This window comes from Marmota flaviventris, chromosome 11 (genome assembly GCF_047511675.1).
Source record: "Marmota flaviventris isolate mMarFla1 chromosome 11, mMarFla1.hap1, whole genome shotgun sequence".
NCBI lineage: Eukaryota > Metazoa > Chordata > Mammalia > Rodentia > Sciuridae > Marmota > Marmota flaviventris.
In genome coordinates this window covers 34,737,865-34,752,854 of record NC_092508.1, presented here as the reverse complement: position 1 = coordinate 34,752,854, position 14,990 = coordinate 34,737,865, and the positions used below count along the sequence as shown (strand labels likewise).

Genomic DNA, 14,990 nt, shown 5'->3' with positions numbered 1-14,990 from the left:
CAAAGCCACAATGAGATACCACTCCACACCCACTAACATGGCTATAATCTAAAAGAGAGATAATAACAAGTGTTGACAAAGATGTAGAGAAACTGGAACCTCCATAAATTGCTAATGAGCATGAAAAATGGTGTAGCCACTGTGAAAAACACTTAGGCAGTTTCTTTGGATGTTAAAGATGAAATGACCATATAAACCAGCAACTCCACAACTATCTACCCAACTATCTACCTTTGTCCACACAAAGGTTTAAACATAGATGTTCATAGCAGCATTACTCATAAGAGCCAAAATTAGAAACAACCCAATATCTATCAACTCATAAATAGATAAAATCTGATATATCCATACAATGGAATAATATTTAACCATAAAAAGCAATGAAAAACTCCTACATGACACAACATGGGTGACCCTTGAAAAAACATTGTGCAAAGTGAAGGAAGACAGTCACAAAAGGCCACACATTGTACAATTCTGTTTATATGGAATGTCCAAAATAGGCAAATCTATAGAGATGGAATATAGATTTGTGGTTGCCTAGGCTGGGAGGTTGGCAAGAGATGAATTCCCTTTTTGCCAGAGGTTTGGGTTCTGGGCTTCCAGGGATAAGGTGCATGTGTCCAGATCACCATTGCCACCCACCTTAGTGAATACAAGGTTTCTTTGGAGATGCTGAAAATGTTCTCAAATCAGACTATGATGATGGTTAACAACTTTGTAAATATAAATATATGTGAAAGTACTGATTTTTTTTTTACTGGACAGAGAGGAAACATATGGATAAGAAAGTAAACTATTAAATTGCACTTATGAGGCCTTGGGGACTTACCTCTTATAGGAATATGTGGCTGCAGCACTCAATGTCCCAAGAAGTAGAATCGCCTGCCACATGAAAAGAGCTGGAGGAGCATTTGGAGGGAAAGTGACCAAGCCCGCTCTTCTGGGAGCCATTAGTGCTGTGGCTGCCAATAAGTAAGTGACAGTGATCACTGTGTCATGTCAGCAGTCTGAGTGGCATGGATGGCACGTGATTCCTTCCAACCTTTCATCTCAGCCTTCAACTCAACTGAAATTGGCTGTGTGGAAGGAAGGTCAAAACCTCAGTCCTACAAGAGACACATCTTGTCATGGAATAAACCACGGGCTCTGCTGCTGCCTGCAGATGTTCACGCAGCCTCTGCCTCTTCCTGTTGGAATAACCAGACACTGGAGTAGCCACGACTTGTTAACCTTGTAACTACAAGAGTTCACCAAGATACACTCAGGACAAACTTGTCTTATCCCAGTCTACCACTACAAAAAAAAAAAAAAAAGAGTTCTTGGAACTTTCCAACAATAGAAAAGGCTGTCCTTTAAGTAGCAGGTTTATAGGAGTTGGAAACATTCCATAAGAAACCAGAGTCCTTGATACATACTTTATGAAAAGGAAGTCTGCAAGGGAGGTTGAGCTCTACAGAGTGCTGAATCTCAAACTTTCAGCCTTAAAAGCCCACCTACAGCAATGTGTTAATGCCCTCTTAATATCACAAGTGAAATGCATAATAATAAAACCTATTTAAACATATAATTTCAAAATGATCATACAACTCTTTAATGTAAATATTAACAAGAAATAAAGGGGGAATCATTTATAACCAAATAATATATCACTGCAAGATGTAAATATTCAGAAATGACTAAACCAGAATTTTACATATATATATATATATATATATATATATATATATATATATATATATATATATATATATATATATATATTTTAATGTTCCTACAGTTTGCAAAATGTTGTTAAAGGCATATTACTACCCCCATTGAAAACCATTAAGCTGCCAGGTACTATGGCACACATCTGTAAGCCCAGTTACTTGGGAGATTAAGGCAGGAGGATCACAATTTGAAGCCATCCTGAGCAACTTAGATCCTGTGTCAAGATAAAATTTAAAAAGGGATGGGCATGTACGTCTGTGGTAGAGCAGTTGCTGAGCACGTGCAAGCACCTGGGTTCAATACCATAACAGGAAGAAAAATAAAACCCCACTAAGCTAAATTACTTCAAGTCTCCTTTCCCATCTCTATACTTATACAACTTTGTGAAGCCCCCTGCATATTAACAGAGTCATTTCCCATAGGACTGGCTGCCCAATCAGATTCATCCTAGAGCGAGGTGATGACATGCTGATAACCGCTGGCCGCCACCCACTGCTTGGAAAATACAAAGTGAGTGAGAGCCTTCAGGTTTAACAAGCCACTAAGACATTGTGTTAACCAATCAATAGTAAAGACAGTTGCTCAATTCCTACCTCTTAAATAGGATATTTGGATGCTGCCTAAAGCTAGTCAGAACTTTCTGTCTGGATCAAATTCAACTTGAGCTCTCCCTGAGTGTTCCTCCTGTGTCTGTCATATCTAACCATGCGTATAAGCTAGGTAAGGGTGGATGACTGTGATCAGATGTGTTTGTGTACAGCACAGTTAGGTTGCAAAGAAGTGTAATTGAGAAAATTGTCTTGCTATCACTTTGCAGATCGGATTCATGAACAATGGTGTGATCAAAGCTGTTGATGTCAAATATTACATCAATGGTGGATGCACTCCTGATGAGTCTGAGATGGTGAGAAACAAGCTTTTCCATAGCTTTTCAGTGGGGCTATATGTGCCATGCTTTATTTGCATGAATATTCATTTTATGAATTAGATAAATTCTTAAATGGTTTGTGTTAAAAATAAAATTTAGAGAAATGGTTTTGAATATTGGATAGAAGTAAAGTTTTTTTTTTCCCTTTAATCCAGGTTCAGGAGTTCATTGTGCTGAAATCTGAAAATGCATATGACATTCCAAATTTCCGATGCCGGGGCACAGTTTGCAAAACAAATTTGCCATCCAACACTGCCTTTCGAGGATTTGGCTTCCCTCAGGCCACGGTGGTAGTAGAAGCTTACATAAATGCTGTAGCATCTCAATGTAACTTACTTCCAGAAGAGGTAAACGGTCAGAACCCCCCTAATAAAACGCTGGCTTCATTGGGTCAAATGTATCTTGTGCACCTACACATAGCATTATGTCAGCCTCTGTGTGGTTTCTCAAAACTGAAGCATATCTATGTATCAGTTAGCTTTTGCTCTTGTAGTAAGTCAACCACAAAACCAAGTGGTTTAAAATAATTAGCATTTTTTCATGAATCTGTAGGTCAACTGGGGAGAACTTCTGGTATGGGCCAGCTCAACTGGAGCTCTATTGATCTCAGATGGCTTCATTAACTTGTCTGGTAGCTATCTGGTGGGTTTATCTGGGAATGCCTCACCTGGGAAGGCTGGAAAGTGCTCTATAGTAGTAGGCTGTGGTAGGCTAGCCCATATTAATTCTCATGGTAGTTTTCCCAGAGTTCCCAAGAGCAGCAAGAACGTGGCATGCCCCAATGTGCCAATACTTTTCAAGTCTCAAAACCAAAAGCAAGTCACAAAACCAAAGCAAGTCACAAAACCAATCCTAGAGTCAGTGTGAAACTACCCCAGGGCAGAAATAGAGTAGAAAGATTATAGCCATTTGTGCAAACGTTTAACCACAGTCAAGACTTTGAGAAGCTAATTTGAAAATAATTAGGACACAAGGCAATGTTATATAGGAGTAAAAGGACTTGAGCCAGAATTTGAACTTATCACTAACAAACTTGTGACAAGACTAATAATAATGTCTACTGTTTCTCAGGATCATCATGAAGTTAATTGAGATAAACACACTTAGACAAACACTCATGCCTGGAGCATATAAAGTGTTCAATAGTAGTTTCTGTTTTGCGTTAATTTCAATTTTATACCCAGACATTTGCATTTGCATATTTATATCCACGTATTTAGTTGTTTCTTTTTTAGAAATATTTTCTCTCTATCAGACATATAACAAAAATGCTGTTATATATGGAACAAGCATTCATCCTTAAAATCCATTTTACTTTATCGTCTTTCAGGTTAAAGAAATAAACATGTATAAGAGAACTAGCAAAACAGCCTACAAGCAGACATTTAACCCTGAACCCTTGCGAAAATGCTGGAAAGAATGTCTGGAGAAATCTTCATTCTATGCTAGGAAACAAGCTGCAGAGGAATTTAACCAAAAAAATTACTGGAAGAAGAGAGGGCTTTCCGTTGTTCCCATGAAATATACCATTGGAATCCCCGTAGCTTACCACACTCAGGTGAGGTGAGGAGAGATGTCCTCCTGAAAGCCCTGTTCCAAATGACTGGCCTCTGGAAAAGGCAATCATATGCAACAAGGGGTTGTCCCTGCTGGGGTCAGAGAAGAAACTGGGGCAGTTTCCTTTAGCAGGAGATAGAGTAGGCTTAAGCAAGGATGGGGACTATAGGTATTAGGGCTGACCTAGCAGGACATGGCATGAGGACCTCAATCAACAATACAGTCTAGCTCAGGGGCTCCTGGTTTTAGTAGCAGGGTCCCAAACATGAGTATTGAGTAGGGAGTCAAATTTCAAGTCTGTGAGAGAAAGAAACCTTCCTAGTTTCTTGGAGAGCAGTAGGGTCATTTGAAGGCAGAGCTTCCAAAAGTATAAGAATAGACAGCTGCCCAAGTCACACAGAAACTTGAAGTTTTCTATTGTGAGGCTCAGGGACTATTGGGCTTTCTTTTTAAGTTTAACCATAATCAATTTTTCATGGGGTTCAATTTCTGATTCTGTTCTTTTATTTTTGTGTATATTCCCATTAATTGCTGAAATGCCCCATAACCAAACTTTTGCAAAGAAAAGCATACAGGCCCCCTTCATGTGTGAGTGAATTATACAAATTATGTTGAAGTGTTATCCTAAATGTCTGCAGATGGTGTGCTGACTCACGGTCCCACCTCTTGTCTCTAATATGCTCCATCAATTAAAGTAATCCTACTTGATGCTTACATAGTCATCATCACTAAATATAACACACTTTCTGGAGGCACATGATAATACTTATGCGTGGTCATCCATTACTCTTGTTAGAGTGTCAGGAATATAAAACACAGTTTAAACATTCCTGTAGATAACTTAATGATCCAAAAAGTCTGGATCATATCCAGGAGATGGAAGAGATGAATTAGTTGGTATTTTAATGCTTTGTGGCAGGGACATAGGCATCCATATAAAGGTAGGTTCCCAATGAGGTAAGTGCAGGATCCTGGGCCATATGCTAGAGTGCAATGGAGATTGAGCTCAAGAAAAATTCTATGATTTGCAGAACCACTCTACGTGGCCCAGCCTCCTCCCTCCTATGGTCTGGCCCTGGAACATGTGCAAATTCTGTGAATTCTTCATTTGGAATAACCAGCTTTTTATGTCCTCAGCTAAACTGACTGTGAAATTTGTCAATATCCGTTTCCAAACTGTATTACAATGATCTCCACCAGGCAGCTGCTTTGGTCCACATCTATCTAGATGGCTCTGTCCTGCTGATTCATGGTGGCTGTGAACTAGGACAAGGTCTGAACACCAAAATGATCCAGGTGAGACAAGTGCTCATGTTCTCTCTTGTAGGAGAGCTTATCACCTTACAGACTAAGATCAAGCATTAAATGCACAAGTCAATTTTAATACTCATCCTAACTTCAGGAACATAAAAATGCAGTAGAGTGAGGGAAGTAGATGTTGGAATTGAGAAAAATATAATATTCCTCCTGCATATGAGAGAACTATGAATCTTCTGAAAACTGTAGCTCCAGTTTCAAAGATAAAATACTGTAAGGCTTCATGGCAACTGCTCAGAACAATAATGTGTGTCCCAGAATGATCACTCTGCCATGTGGCTTCCATAAAACTGGTATAAAAAGAAGCACAGCAAGACTGGTTGGTTGGCCACATATCTCCAAAAAGGAGTGTATCATTGGTGGTGCCATTTAATACCCAGCTTAACTATTGTCATCTTAGCAGGACAGCCAGCCAGGGTTTTATACTCAGTTCTAAAAAGAATGCAAAGTTTTCTCACTTAGAAGTGGGCATAAAGCCAATGAAATAATTTCTCTTTTGTCCCTGGCAGGTGGCTAGTCGAGAACTGAACATCCCCCCATCATACATACACCTGTCTGAAACCAGCACCATCACAGTGCCCAATGCTGTCTTCACAGCTGGGTCCATGGGGACAGACATCAACGGAAAGGCCGTACAGGTGATTCTTCTTTCATCTCTCAGTCACCCAAGGTCTGCATTGGGATACCTTGTCTTTCTTTATGGAAGATGAAACTGAGGTCAAGAGAGTTCAAGTTCTAGGTCACTGAGCTAATTGTGGTGAAGCAGAGATTCCCAGCCAAGTTTTCTAAAGCTCGATTTGGTGCTTCAGCTGCACTAGGCTATCTTTTATAATTCACATTCTTCTTCATGTGCAAACCTGCCCCTTTAGCAGCCTCCCTCTGTCTCAGATAAAACAATCTCCCCCTTCTCTCACCCCAGCACACCAGAGCAATGTGGTGCAGTCCTGCCTTGCTCCCTTGGAGAGCTTGGGCCTGGAAATTAACCTCCCTAAGAATCCATTTCCTTTTGTGCATCACTAGAGATTCAGATATCACCCATCTCATAAAAGTGGGTGGAAAGAAATCTTATAAAAATCCACCACATCACCTTCCTTCCCACCCCTAACCTCAAAAAACTATCAATTGGTCACTAGTCACCAACAGAGACCATCTACACAACATGACAAACACCTGGTTGAAAAGGGAAACTTTCTGCTTGACAAATGTGCCCCTATATCATGTGGACCAGGTCTTCCCAAAGCCAACTCCTTGGATAGTGGTCCTATGAAATGCTCAGTGAAAATATAAAAGCTCTTCAATCACAGAGTTTGAGAGATGTTGCACTCCACGTCCCACTCCATGTAAATATTGTCAGACCACCTTTGAGACAATTTTTAAGTTCTTCCTCTGTAGTTCAAAAATGTAGGAAAACTATATAGAGCAGAAGTCCCACCACACACTGGCCACCACCATCTGACTTGGTCAGCAACCTGTCCAGTATATTCAGAGGGTGCTCTTTGGTAGGAAAGCCATTTGCTTGCCCTTCAGACTTTCTGCATTTCTTCCTTGGACTTCCATGGTGGGCTGACTGTGCAGAGCTTTCAAAGCCCATGAAGACCCACTGCTTTCAATAGTTCTAGATTCTTCACCAACTAATAACCACATGAGACTTTCAAAGGAAATGTAACAAAAGCTGAGGTTCTGCTAACTGTAAAGGCATTGATGGTTCCACACTTTATACACAGAGAATGTCACTTGGCTAGGTAGGACTCAAGAAGATGAAGTCATTCATTTCATAATCCCAAAACTCTAAAAATCCAAAGTCTTTTATATGGGAGTCTAGGAAATGGCCATTAAAAAATGCTTATAGAAAAATCCTGAATAATTTTAATGTAAGAGCAACAGTAGACAGTTTAGGTAAATGAATAAGCATTTGTATACTTATGTTTATAGAAATAGAGAATGACTAACTATTAAACACTGCAAAGCAAAGAATGCAACAAGTGGAGAAAAGTAATTCTATTTTAAATTTCCATTAATTTCTAGTTATCCTTAAAATAAAGTGGTTAAATACAGAAAGTGCATTAATTAGAAAACAAACAAACAAACCTAGCCCAGCAAGCATCTCTGCTGAATTGGCCTCTCACCAGAAGACTTGTCTTCAAAAGTAAGTACTAGTCTTCAGGCCCCCAAGCACTAGGAATCCTTATCAAGCTCTATGAGTGACTTTGGAGTCCCTCTTGATAGGCTTGAGATGATTTAGGGGAAAGTTATCAAGAGCTAGCTGGGATGGCGACCTATGCTGGGTTCACAAAATCTAGCTACATCAATAACTGAGAAAATGGCAAAGAAAGCACATAGGCACACAGAAATGCCTTTTCAAAATCCAGGATGGCTCTCAACCTTAAATGTCTATTGGAAAGAGAGAGCTTGCACCTTATGTGTTCATAACAATGCTAATTTCATTAAATTAATAATTGTTCATGAAATAATAAAAAAAGAAGTTCAGAGTCACAAAAGAATGGCAAAGGTTCACTGCAATATCTCACTAAATTAAAGGGTGAACTTACCTTAGGAGATGCGTGAACTCTGAAGTCACTCAGAGGAGTTTAGTGGTCAGGGTGTTGCCGAGGAGACCTGCTGAGCTGAAGCCACCATGTGGCTCTATAGCAGCAGGGAAGATTTCAGGCAAGTTTTAACAGGCAGAGGTTTCTAGAGAGAGTGAGGTAAGGACACACCATATAGGCACTTCCAGAGAGAACAATATAGCTCTTATAGAGTCTAAGTTTTTAAAGGATTTGGGTCCCTTTGTTCTTGACTCAATTTCTCATACCTCCCCCCCCCCCACATGGTTTATTACCCCTTTGCATAACCCTCAGCAATTTTTCTTTGTGAGGATAGCAATGACCTGGTCACAGGGGAGAGTCATGAAGACCTGGTCACAAGAGATAAGGTCTTGAAGCAATAGTTCCCTTAATGGGTTATAATTAACTATGTCTGAAGGAGTTTTGATGAGCCAGTACCCATTTTCCTGATGCTTATCTGCTTTGATAAAGTTTTATGTTATCCTCAGTCCCGTGACTTGTGGACTTTCCTTGATGACTATGTCTGATGTTCATCCTGTAAGTTACTGCCCTTTAGTGTCCCCCCTCTACCCACCTGCTCATAACTAAACTACCCACCTAACAAGAGTGACATAATGGGAAGGAGATCTGATATTTGGAAAGATGTGGGGACTCTAGGACTTAGGTTGCCTTGTATGTGGCTGTCTCTTAGAAGGCATCCATTTGTAATGAGGTCAATGATTGAAAATTGAATGGATCAACAAAGACAAATCTATGAAAACAGTAATCTCCCCAATGCATGAGAAGCTATAGAACATTTTCCAAAGAGAGGATTATAGAAAAGTAGGAACAGAAGCCAAGAGGAGGGTGTTCTGAGGCTGAGATTAGTAAGAGTAGAGATACAAATGGACTCACATTTGAATTAAAGGTGGAAGCCAAGCTGGGATCCACTAACTCCCAGGGATCTAGTATAATCTTAGAAGTCCAAGAAATTACCTCAATAATTTCTGTTTTCATTTCAATAAAAATCTTTTAAAAATTAAAATAAACATTTCAAGTATGAGTGGAATACTTGTATTGATGATTGTATTTGCCCACATTTGGGAGCAAAACTACTTTGGGTCAAGGCAACAACAACAACAACAACAAAAACAAACAAGCAAACAAAAAAACCAGCAGAGATGGACTTCATAAATGAACGATGTTTTCCTGCCCAGTATAAAGTAGATGATGACAGGGAATAAAATGCAAGGGAAAATCTCATTGCCATTTGAGTAAGAAGAGTGGAGAGAAAACTGATTCTTTACACTAGCAGAGTAGGCATGTTGGACTTAAAAGCACCTGCACCTTAGCAGACAATACTTCCACACTCCAAGCAGCATTTTAACTTCCAAAACACAGCATCATCTCTCAATTGAATTAATGTTGTTATTTTGAACTTTATTAGTATATGTATTGGTGTGCATGATCTGTCATTTTGGTTTTGCTTTATAGTTACATAAAAAAATCTAACTCTAAGGAGACTCTGCTTAGCTTTGTGTTAACATATATATAAACATTGTAATAAAAATAAGTCAACACTGTAGAAGCTACAAGAAGATCTTTTTCCCTTGAAAAGATTCAACACATTTCTTTCTCAAGTTTAAGAAATCCTCCTATAGGAGTAAGGAAGATACTTAAAAAAATGGCAGGCTCCATCAAAAGTGATTTAAATAACCAACATTTTGCTATTCCCTCTGCCTTTTATTTCTGATACCATTTCAAACATTTATTTCTAGAATGCCTGCCAGATTCTCATGGCCCGTCTTCAGCCCATCATCAGAAAAAACCCTAAAGGAAAATGGGAAGAATGGGTGAGTGTTTCTTTTATTATCCCAGCCAGGAAGAGGCAAGGACATCCACATGGGAATGAGTCATAGATGTGTGGGCTGACAGGTGGCAACCATTCAAGAATACTGATGTGCTGGGAGCCATTAGCCAAGTAGGTATGACAATTTCCTTGCCAGCGTACCCCATGTTGCAGTGACATTGCATGTAGGTGACCTTGCTCAAGGACCAGGGCAGATTAGGGTGTTCCTGGTTTAGGATAATCGGGTTTAGGGCGTTCCAGGTTTAAGATTATTCCTGCTGGGAATAGGGTGTATCCTGCTGCCTGAGTTCCCCTTGAGTTCTCACGGGATTCAGACAGTATTTTTTGGGAGACAGAAGCCCAGTGGATGTGGATTTTGGGCAGAGAACGTGGATTTCCCCAGAACGTGATTGTAGACGGCTGGTGTGAGTTCGGGAATAAAGAGTTGCTGTTTGAATCTACAAGCTGTGTGGTGACTCGTGATTTTGTGCCCAGCCAGACTGCGGCACTGATGTATTAGCATTTACTTCTACCTTACAGAGCAGGTAAAAGAGATACCCATGTTCATTGCCACCTGGTTCTATTTCAGAGCTTAATATCTTATAGAACACAATAGCAGCATGAGCTCAGAAGTCAAACCCCAGGGGTGTTGCCCATGTGCCGTAGCTATGGCAGCAGGGCCAGGGTCTCAGGCTTTGGTGTTCTCACCTGTGCAATGGAGAAAACAGCAATGCTAAGATCAAAGAATTGCTCTATTTTTAATAGTTGTTACTACAATTACCATTATTAATATTGTTGCCTACCCCTATCCAGTTGCAGGGAAGATGACATAATCTTATAGTAAGTCAGTTGGTCAAATTAGTGCAAGGTGAAAATCCAAATATATATATATATATATATATATCCTATGTGCATACCTAAATACATAACTACATAAAAATGTAGTCTACCCCTCTCCCTAATCTGTGAAAAATATTAAATTTTTACACTGTGCAACACAATTTGGATAATACCAGAACACAGCTGTCTGCTATTTTTCCCTAGCAAATTGTGACCCATAGCTCACACTCAGTCTTGAGTCTCACTACAGATAAATGTAGGTACAGAGCCCCATGTAAACAAGAGACAAGCCCAGAATGGATGGGTGTTGTAAATTACTTTCCCTAAACTTATACTTTCTTTTTAACTAATCATCTCTTTCAGATTACACAAGCTTTTGAAGAATCCATCAGTCTCTCAGCAACTGGATATTTCAAGTAAAGGACATTATTACTTTGGCTAATATTATACTTGGGCAGGGGTGATGTGGTGTGGGTGTTAATCCTATAGTCAAGGGATCTCTGGAGATGGGGAAGGAGATGAGTGTTTGGACCAGGAGCAGGGGAATAATCCAGAGCCTCCTTGGGGAAGGGCAGACACCAGTCCATCTCCTCCTGAATCTGCAGCAATTCTCTTATAGCCCTGATCACAGTCCCCTCACAAGAGAAGGAGAAGCAGACCTCCAGCCACAGAATGGGGCACAGGGTCTGCAGCCTTCTGCCCTGTAGTATAGGACCCCACACAGCCAGGTGACCAGATCACTAATCAAGAAAGTACCTTTTCTTTTTAAATTCTATTCCTGATTTCTTTTCTCAGAGGCTTCCAGACAAATATGGACTGGGAGAAGGAGGAAGGTGATGCATTTCCATATTTTGTTTATGGAGCATCCTGTTCTGAGGTTGAAATTGACTGTCTGACTGGAGCTCATAAGGTAAAAAGCAACATTTATATGTGCCATCTTTATAGGGTCAACACAGAAAGTAATATGTTTCCTATACTGTAAATAATAACTAACTTGATCCTCCAGGTGGAAGAAATAGGGACAGATATATAACTTTAGTTTTTTAAAAAATCTACTTTAAATAAGTTATACTGTCCATTATATCTTTTCTCTTGGTGTAGCTCCTTAGAACTGACATCTTCATGGATGCTGCTTTCAGCATAAACCCAGCCCTGGATATTGGACAGGTATGTACCTTCCCCACAGAGACTTTTAGTCAATCCTATTTAAGAGGAATTCATACAGAATACAATTCTCCAGAATCATCCAAACCTTGTTCATACCTCATGCAAATATCCTGCAACATATATTATTATTACACACATCATACACACTTGCATACACATACAGATAGATAAAATACTGTAAGAAAATTCAAGAAAAAGTTAACAATAGATGTCTTCATTTCAGGAATATATATGATTTGTTTTGCTTTGTAAGTCTCCATGCTTTCTAATTTTTCTCCAAGGAATATTAAGTTTATAATTAAAACATTATACAGGTCCATAGTAATTAAGTTACGTTAGGGCTTATATTAATATTGAATTTAAACATTGCACGATTTGGGGAAATAAAATAGAAAAATGTTTAAACACAGTTTTTCCCCTTTGCTGAATTTAATTCTGATTCATATCTCACAAATAAATAAAATTAACTCACCCAAATCTTTTAAACTTGGAGTTAAAAACCTTTCCAGTTGTTGGGGAAGCTCTGTTTTTTCCAAGTTTGTTTCTCAAAGTGGGGCCAACAGACCAAAGCATCAGCCCACATCAAACCTGCTCACCAGCTCCCAGGTGAGGCCAAGGTGACTGGTCCCTAGTGTGCACCTTAGTAACAATTTGGAGACTGAATATCTTGGCATCCAACCCCGAGAATTTTGTGGAGCTTTCATCTGCCAGTCTCATTCTACCATCCTAAATCCTAAGGAACTAGTTTGCCTAGCATGACCAATGGACTTTATAAGGAATAATTTTGTTGACTCATCAGTGCTTCTCAAACTGTGGTCCTCAGTCTCTCTATACCCAAAGCAACTATAGTGTTTCTGGCCCACTTCAGGTTCAGTCGTGCTCATCATAACTTTGGTAGACTAGGAATTGAAATTTGCGCACAATGTGGATCTTAAATTTGTAAAGTTTGAGAACTACAGCTAGTCCCAGACCCTGGTCCACCTCTCCTTTTTTTTCTTCCTACTCCCAGCTAATTCCTGCCTCTTTATTGCTTTTGTAAAAGAAAATGGGAGATACTGTAATTAGTAAAAATTCTACATTTGCCCCATCAGAAAAGGAAAGAAAAACAGAAGTGCTAGACTGAATCCTTTGGGCTTTTATCTTTTCCTTTAGAGACTCTGTCATTTCCTAAAGTAACATTTAAATGTGCTTACCTCATTCCAAAATTTGAAGTTTCGGTAAAAACTCAAGCCATAATTCTCCTTCAAGTTTTATAACCTCTAGACAGGTACTTCCTTTGAAAAAAACCTTTATCTCAGAGCATAATAACTTACAAAGAAAGCAACATGACTTCCAACCCACCATGTTTAACATTGATCTCACCATAGTAGTTTATAAAGGGAAGCAAAGAATCCAGATATTAATATCTACTACAGTGTCCTGGCTCCATTTATTCTAGTTCATGCTCCTTTCATGGTAGCTTCTTTTCTATCTAATCCACAGACATTTATTGAGAACTCTATGTACCAGGCACTGTGCTGAGAATAGAATAGAAGTAGACCCGGCCTCAGATTGCTTAAAAGTGAGGGGGAGGTGGATAACAAGTATTCAAGGTGCAGTGAGCCTGGGAGATACACCCAGAGGAGGAGGAATATCCTGAGAGTGGTCATTTTCACCTGGAACTTAAAGGGTGAGGAGGAGTGAATAGGGGTTTGCCAGGTAGACAAGTTGAGGTGGACAGGTGTGAAGAGAATCAGGAGAAGCTGCATTTACAAAGACTTGGACGTGGGAAAGAACTGGGTGGGTTTGAGAAACTACCTGGAACTTGGGCAAGCATCAGGTTACATGGGGTACCTGAGGATGAGGCCAGGCAAGGTGGAGGCACCTTTCTGAGGACCCTTTGTAAAGTCCATTGCAATATGTTCAAGAAAGGCTCACTGTGGTGAGGAACTCGACTTCCTTTCATACTGGGATATTTTTTCAACCAATATCATCCAAATCTCACATATGAAATTTCTGACTGTAGGTTGAGGGAGCATTTATCCAGGGCATGGGATTTTATACCACAGAGGAGCTGAAATACTCCCCAGAAGGTGTGCTTCATTCTCGGGGTCCAGATGACTACAAAATCCCTACTGTCACTGAGATACCAGAAGAATTTTATGTCACTTTTGTGCATTCCCAAAATCCCATTGCCATCTATTCATCCAAGGTAAGAACTTGAGACCTCTGTGTTGGCCAGGTCCACCATAACCAAATGCCACAGGCTGGGTGGCTAAAACAACAAATTGACTTTCTCACGCTTCTGGAATCTGGACAGTTGAGATTGGGATGTTGGCAGGGTTGGTTTCTTCTGAATCCTCTCTACTCAGCTTGTAAATAGCTTTTCTCCTCCTTCCTATTTCTTCACATTGCGTTCCCTCTATGCCCCTATGGGTCCTAGTTTTCCTATCTTATAGGGACACCTTTGGACTAGAGCCACCCCAAATGACCTCATTTAATCATCTCTTTAAAGACCCTATCTGCAAAAAACAGTCACATTCTTACCAACTGGGGATGAGAACTGTTTTAGTCAGCTTTTTCATTGCTGTAACTAGGAGATCTGACCAGAACAATTTTAAAGGTAGAAAGTTTATTTAGGGCTCACAGTTTCAGAGGTCTTAGTCCATAGAAGGCAACTCCATTCCACGGGGCTCAAGGTGAGACAGAACATCATGGTGGAAGAGTGTGACGGAGGGAAACAGCTCACATGATGATCAGGAAGCAAAGAGAAACTCCACTAGCCAGATACAAATATATAGCCCCGAGCCATGGCCCAATTCCTCCTGAAGCCACATCCTACCACTTCAGGTACCACTCAGTCAGGGGATTAACTCACTGATTGAGTTAAGAGTCTTACAACCCAATCATTTTTCCTCTGAGCCTTCATTCTTGCATTGTGTGAGCTTTTGGAAGACACCTCACATCCAAATTATAAGAAGGACTTCAACATATGAATTTGAGGAAAGATAAATTCAACCCCTTGAAAAACCTCCTCTTAGAAGAACTTTTGAAAGGATTCCCAGAACTATTTTGAATTTGTTTGTTCCTTTGAATT

General features: G+C 39.8%; 1 protein-coding gene across 1 annotated transcript in view; it reads left to right on the top strand.

The window, feature by feature from the left end:
• The window catches only part of LOC114083740 (aldehyde oxidase 4-like), a 56,986-nt gene that overhangs the window by 40,039 nt on the left and 1,957 nt on the right, over positions 1 to 14,990 (top strand). The window contains exons 22-33 of the mRNA XM_071619369.1: positions 842 to 975; positions 2,136 to 2,223; positions 2,531 to 2,617; positions 2,797 to 2,988; positions 3,972 to 4,199; positions 5,399 to 5,494; positions 6,025 to 6,153; positions 9,837 to 9,911; positions 11,111 to 11,163; positions 11,543 to 11,657; positions 11,849 to 11,914; positions 13,920 to 14,105. Of these exons, the coding sequence (XP_071475470.1) occupies positions 842 to 975; positions 2,136 to 2,223; positions 2,531 to 2,617; positions 2,797 to 2,988; positions 3,972 to 4,199; positions 5,399 to 5,494; positions 6,025 to 6,153; positions 9,837 to 9,911; positions 11,111 to 11,163; positions 11,543 to 11,657; positions 11,849 to 11,914; positions 13,920 to 14,105 (1,449 nt within the window). The remainder of the gene's footprint in view (positions 1 to 841; positions 976 to 2,135; positions 2,224 to 2,530; positions 2,618 to 2,796; positions 2,989 to 3,971; positions 4,200 to 5,398; positions 5,495 to 6,024; positions 6,154 to 9,836; positions 9,912 to 11,110; positions 11,164 to 11,542; positions 11,658 to 11,848; positions 11,915 to 13,919; positions 14,106 to 14,990) is intronic.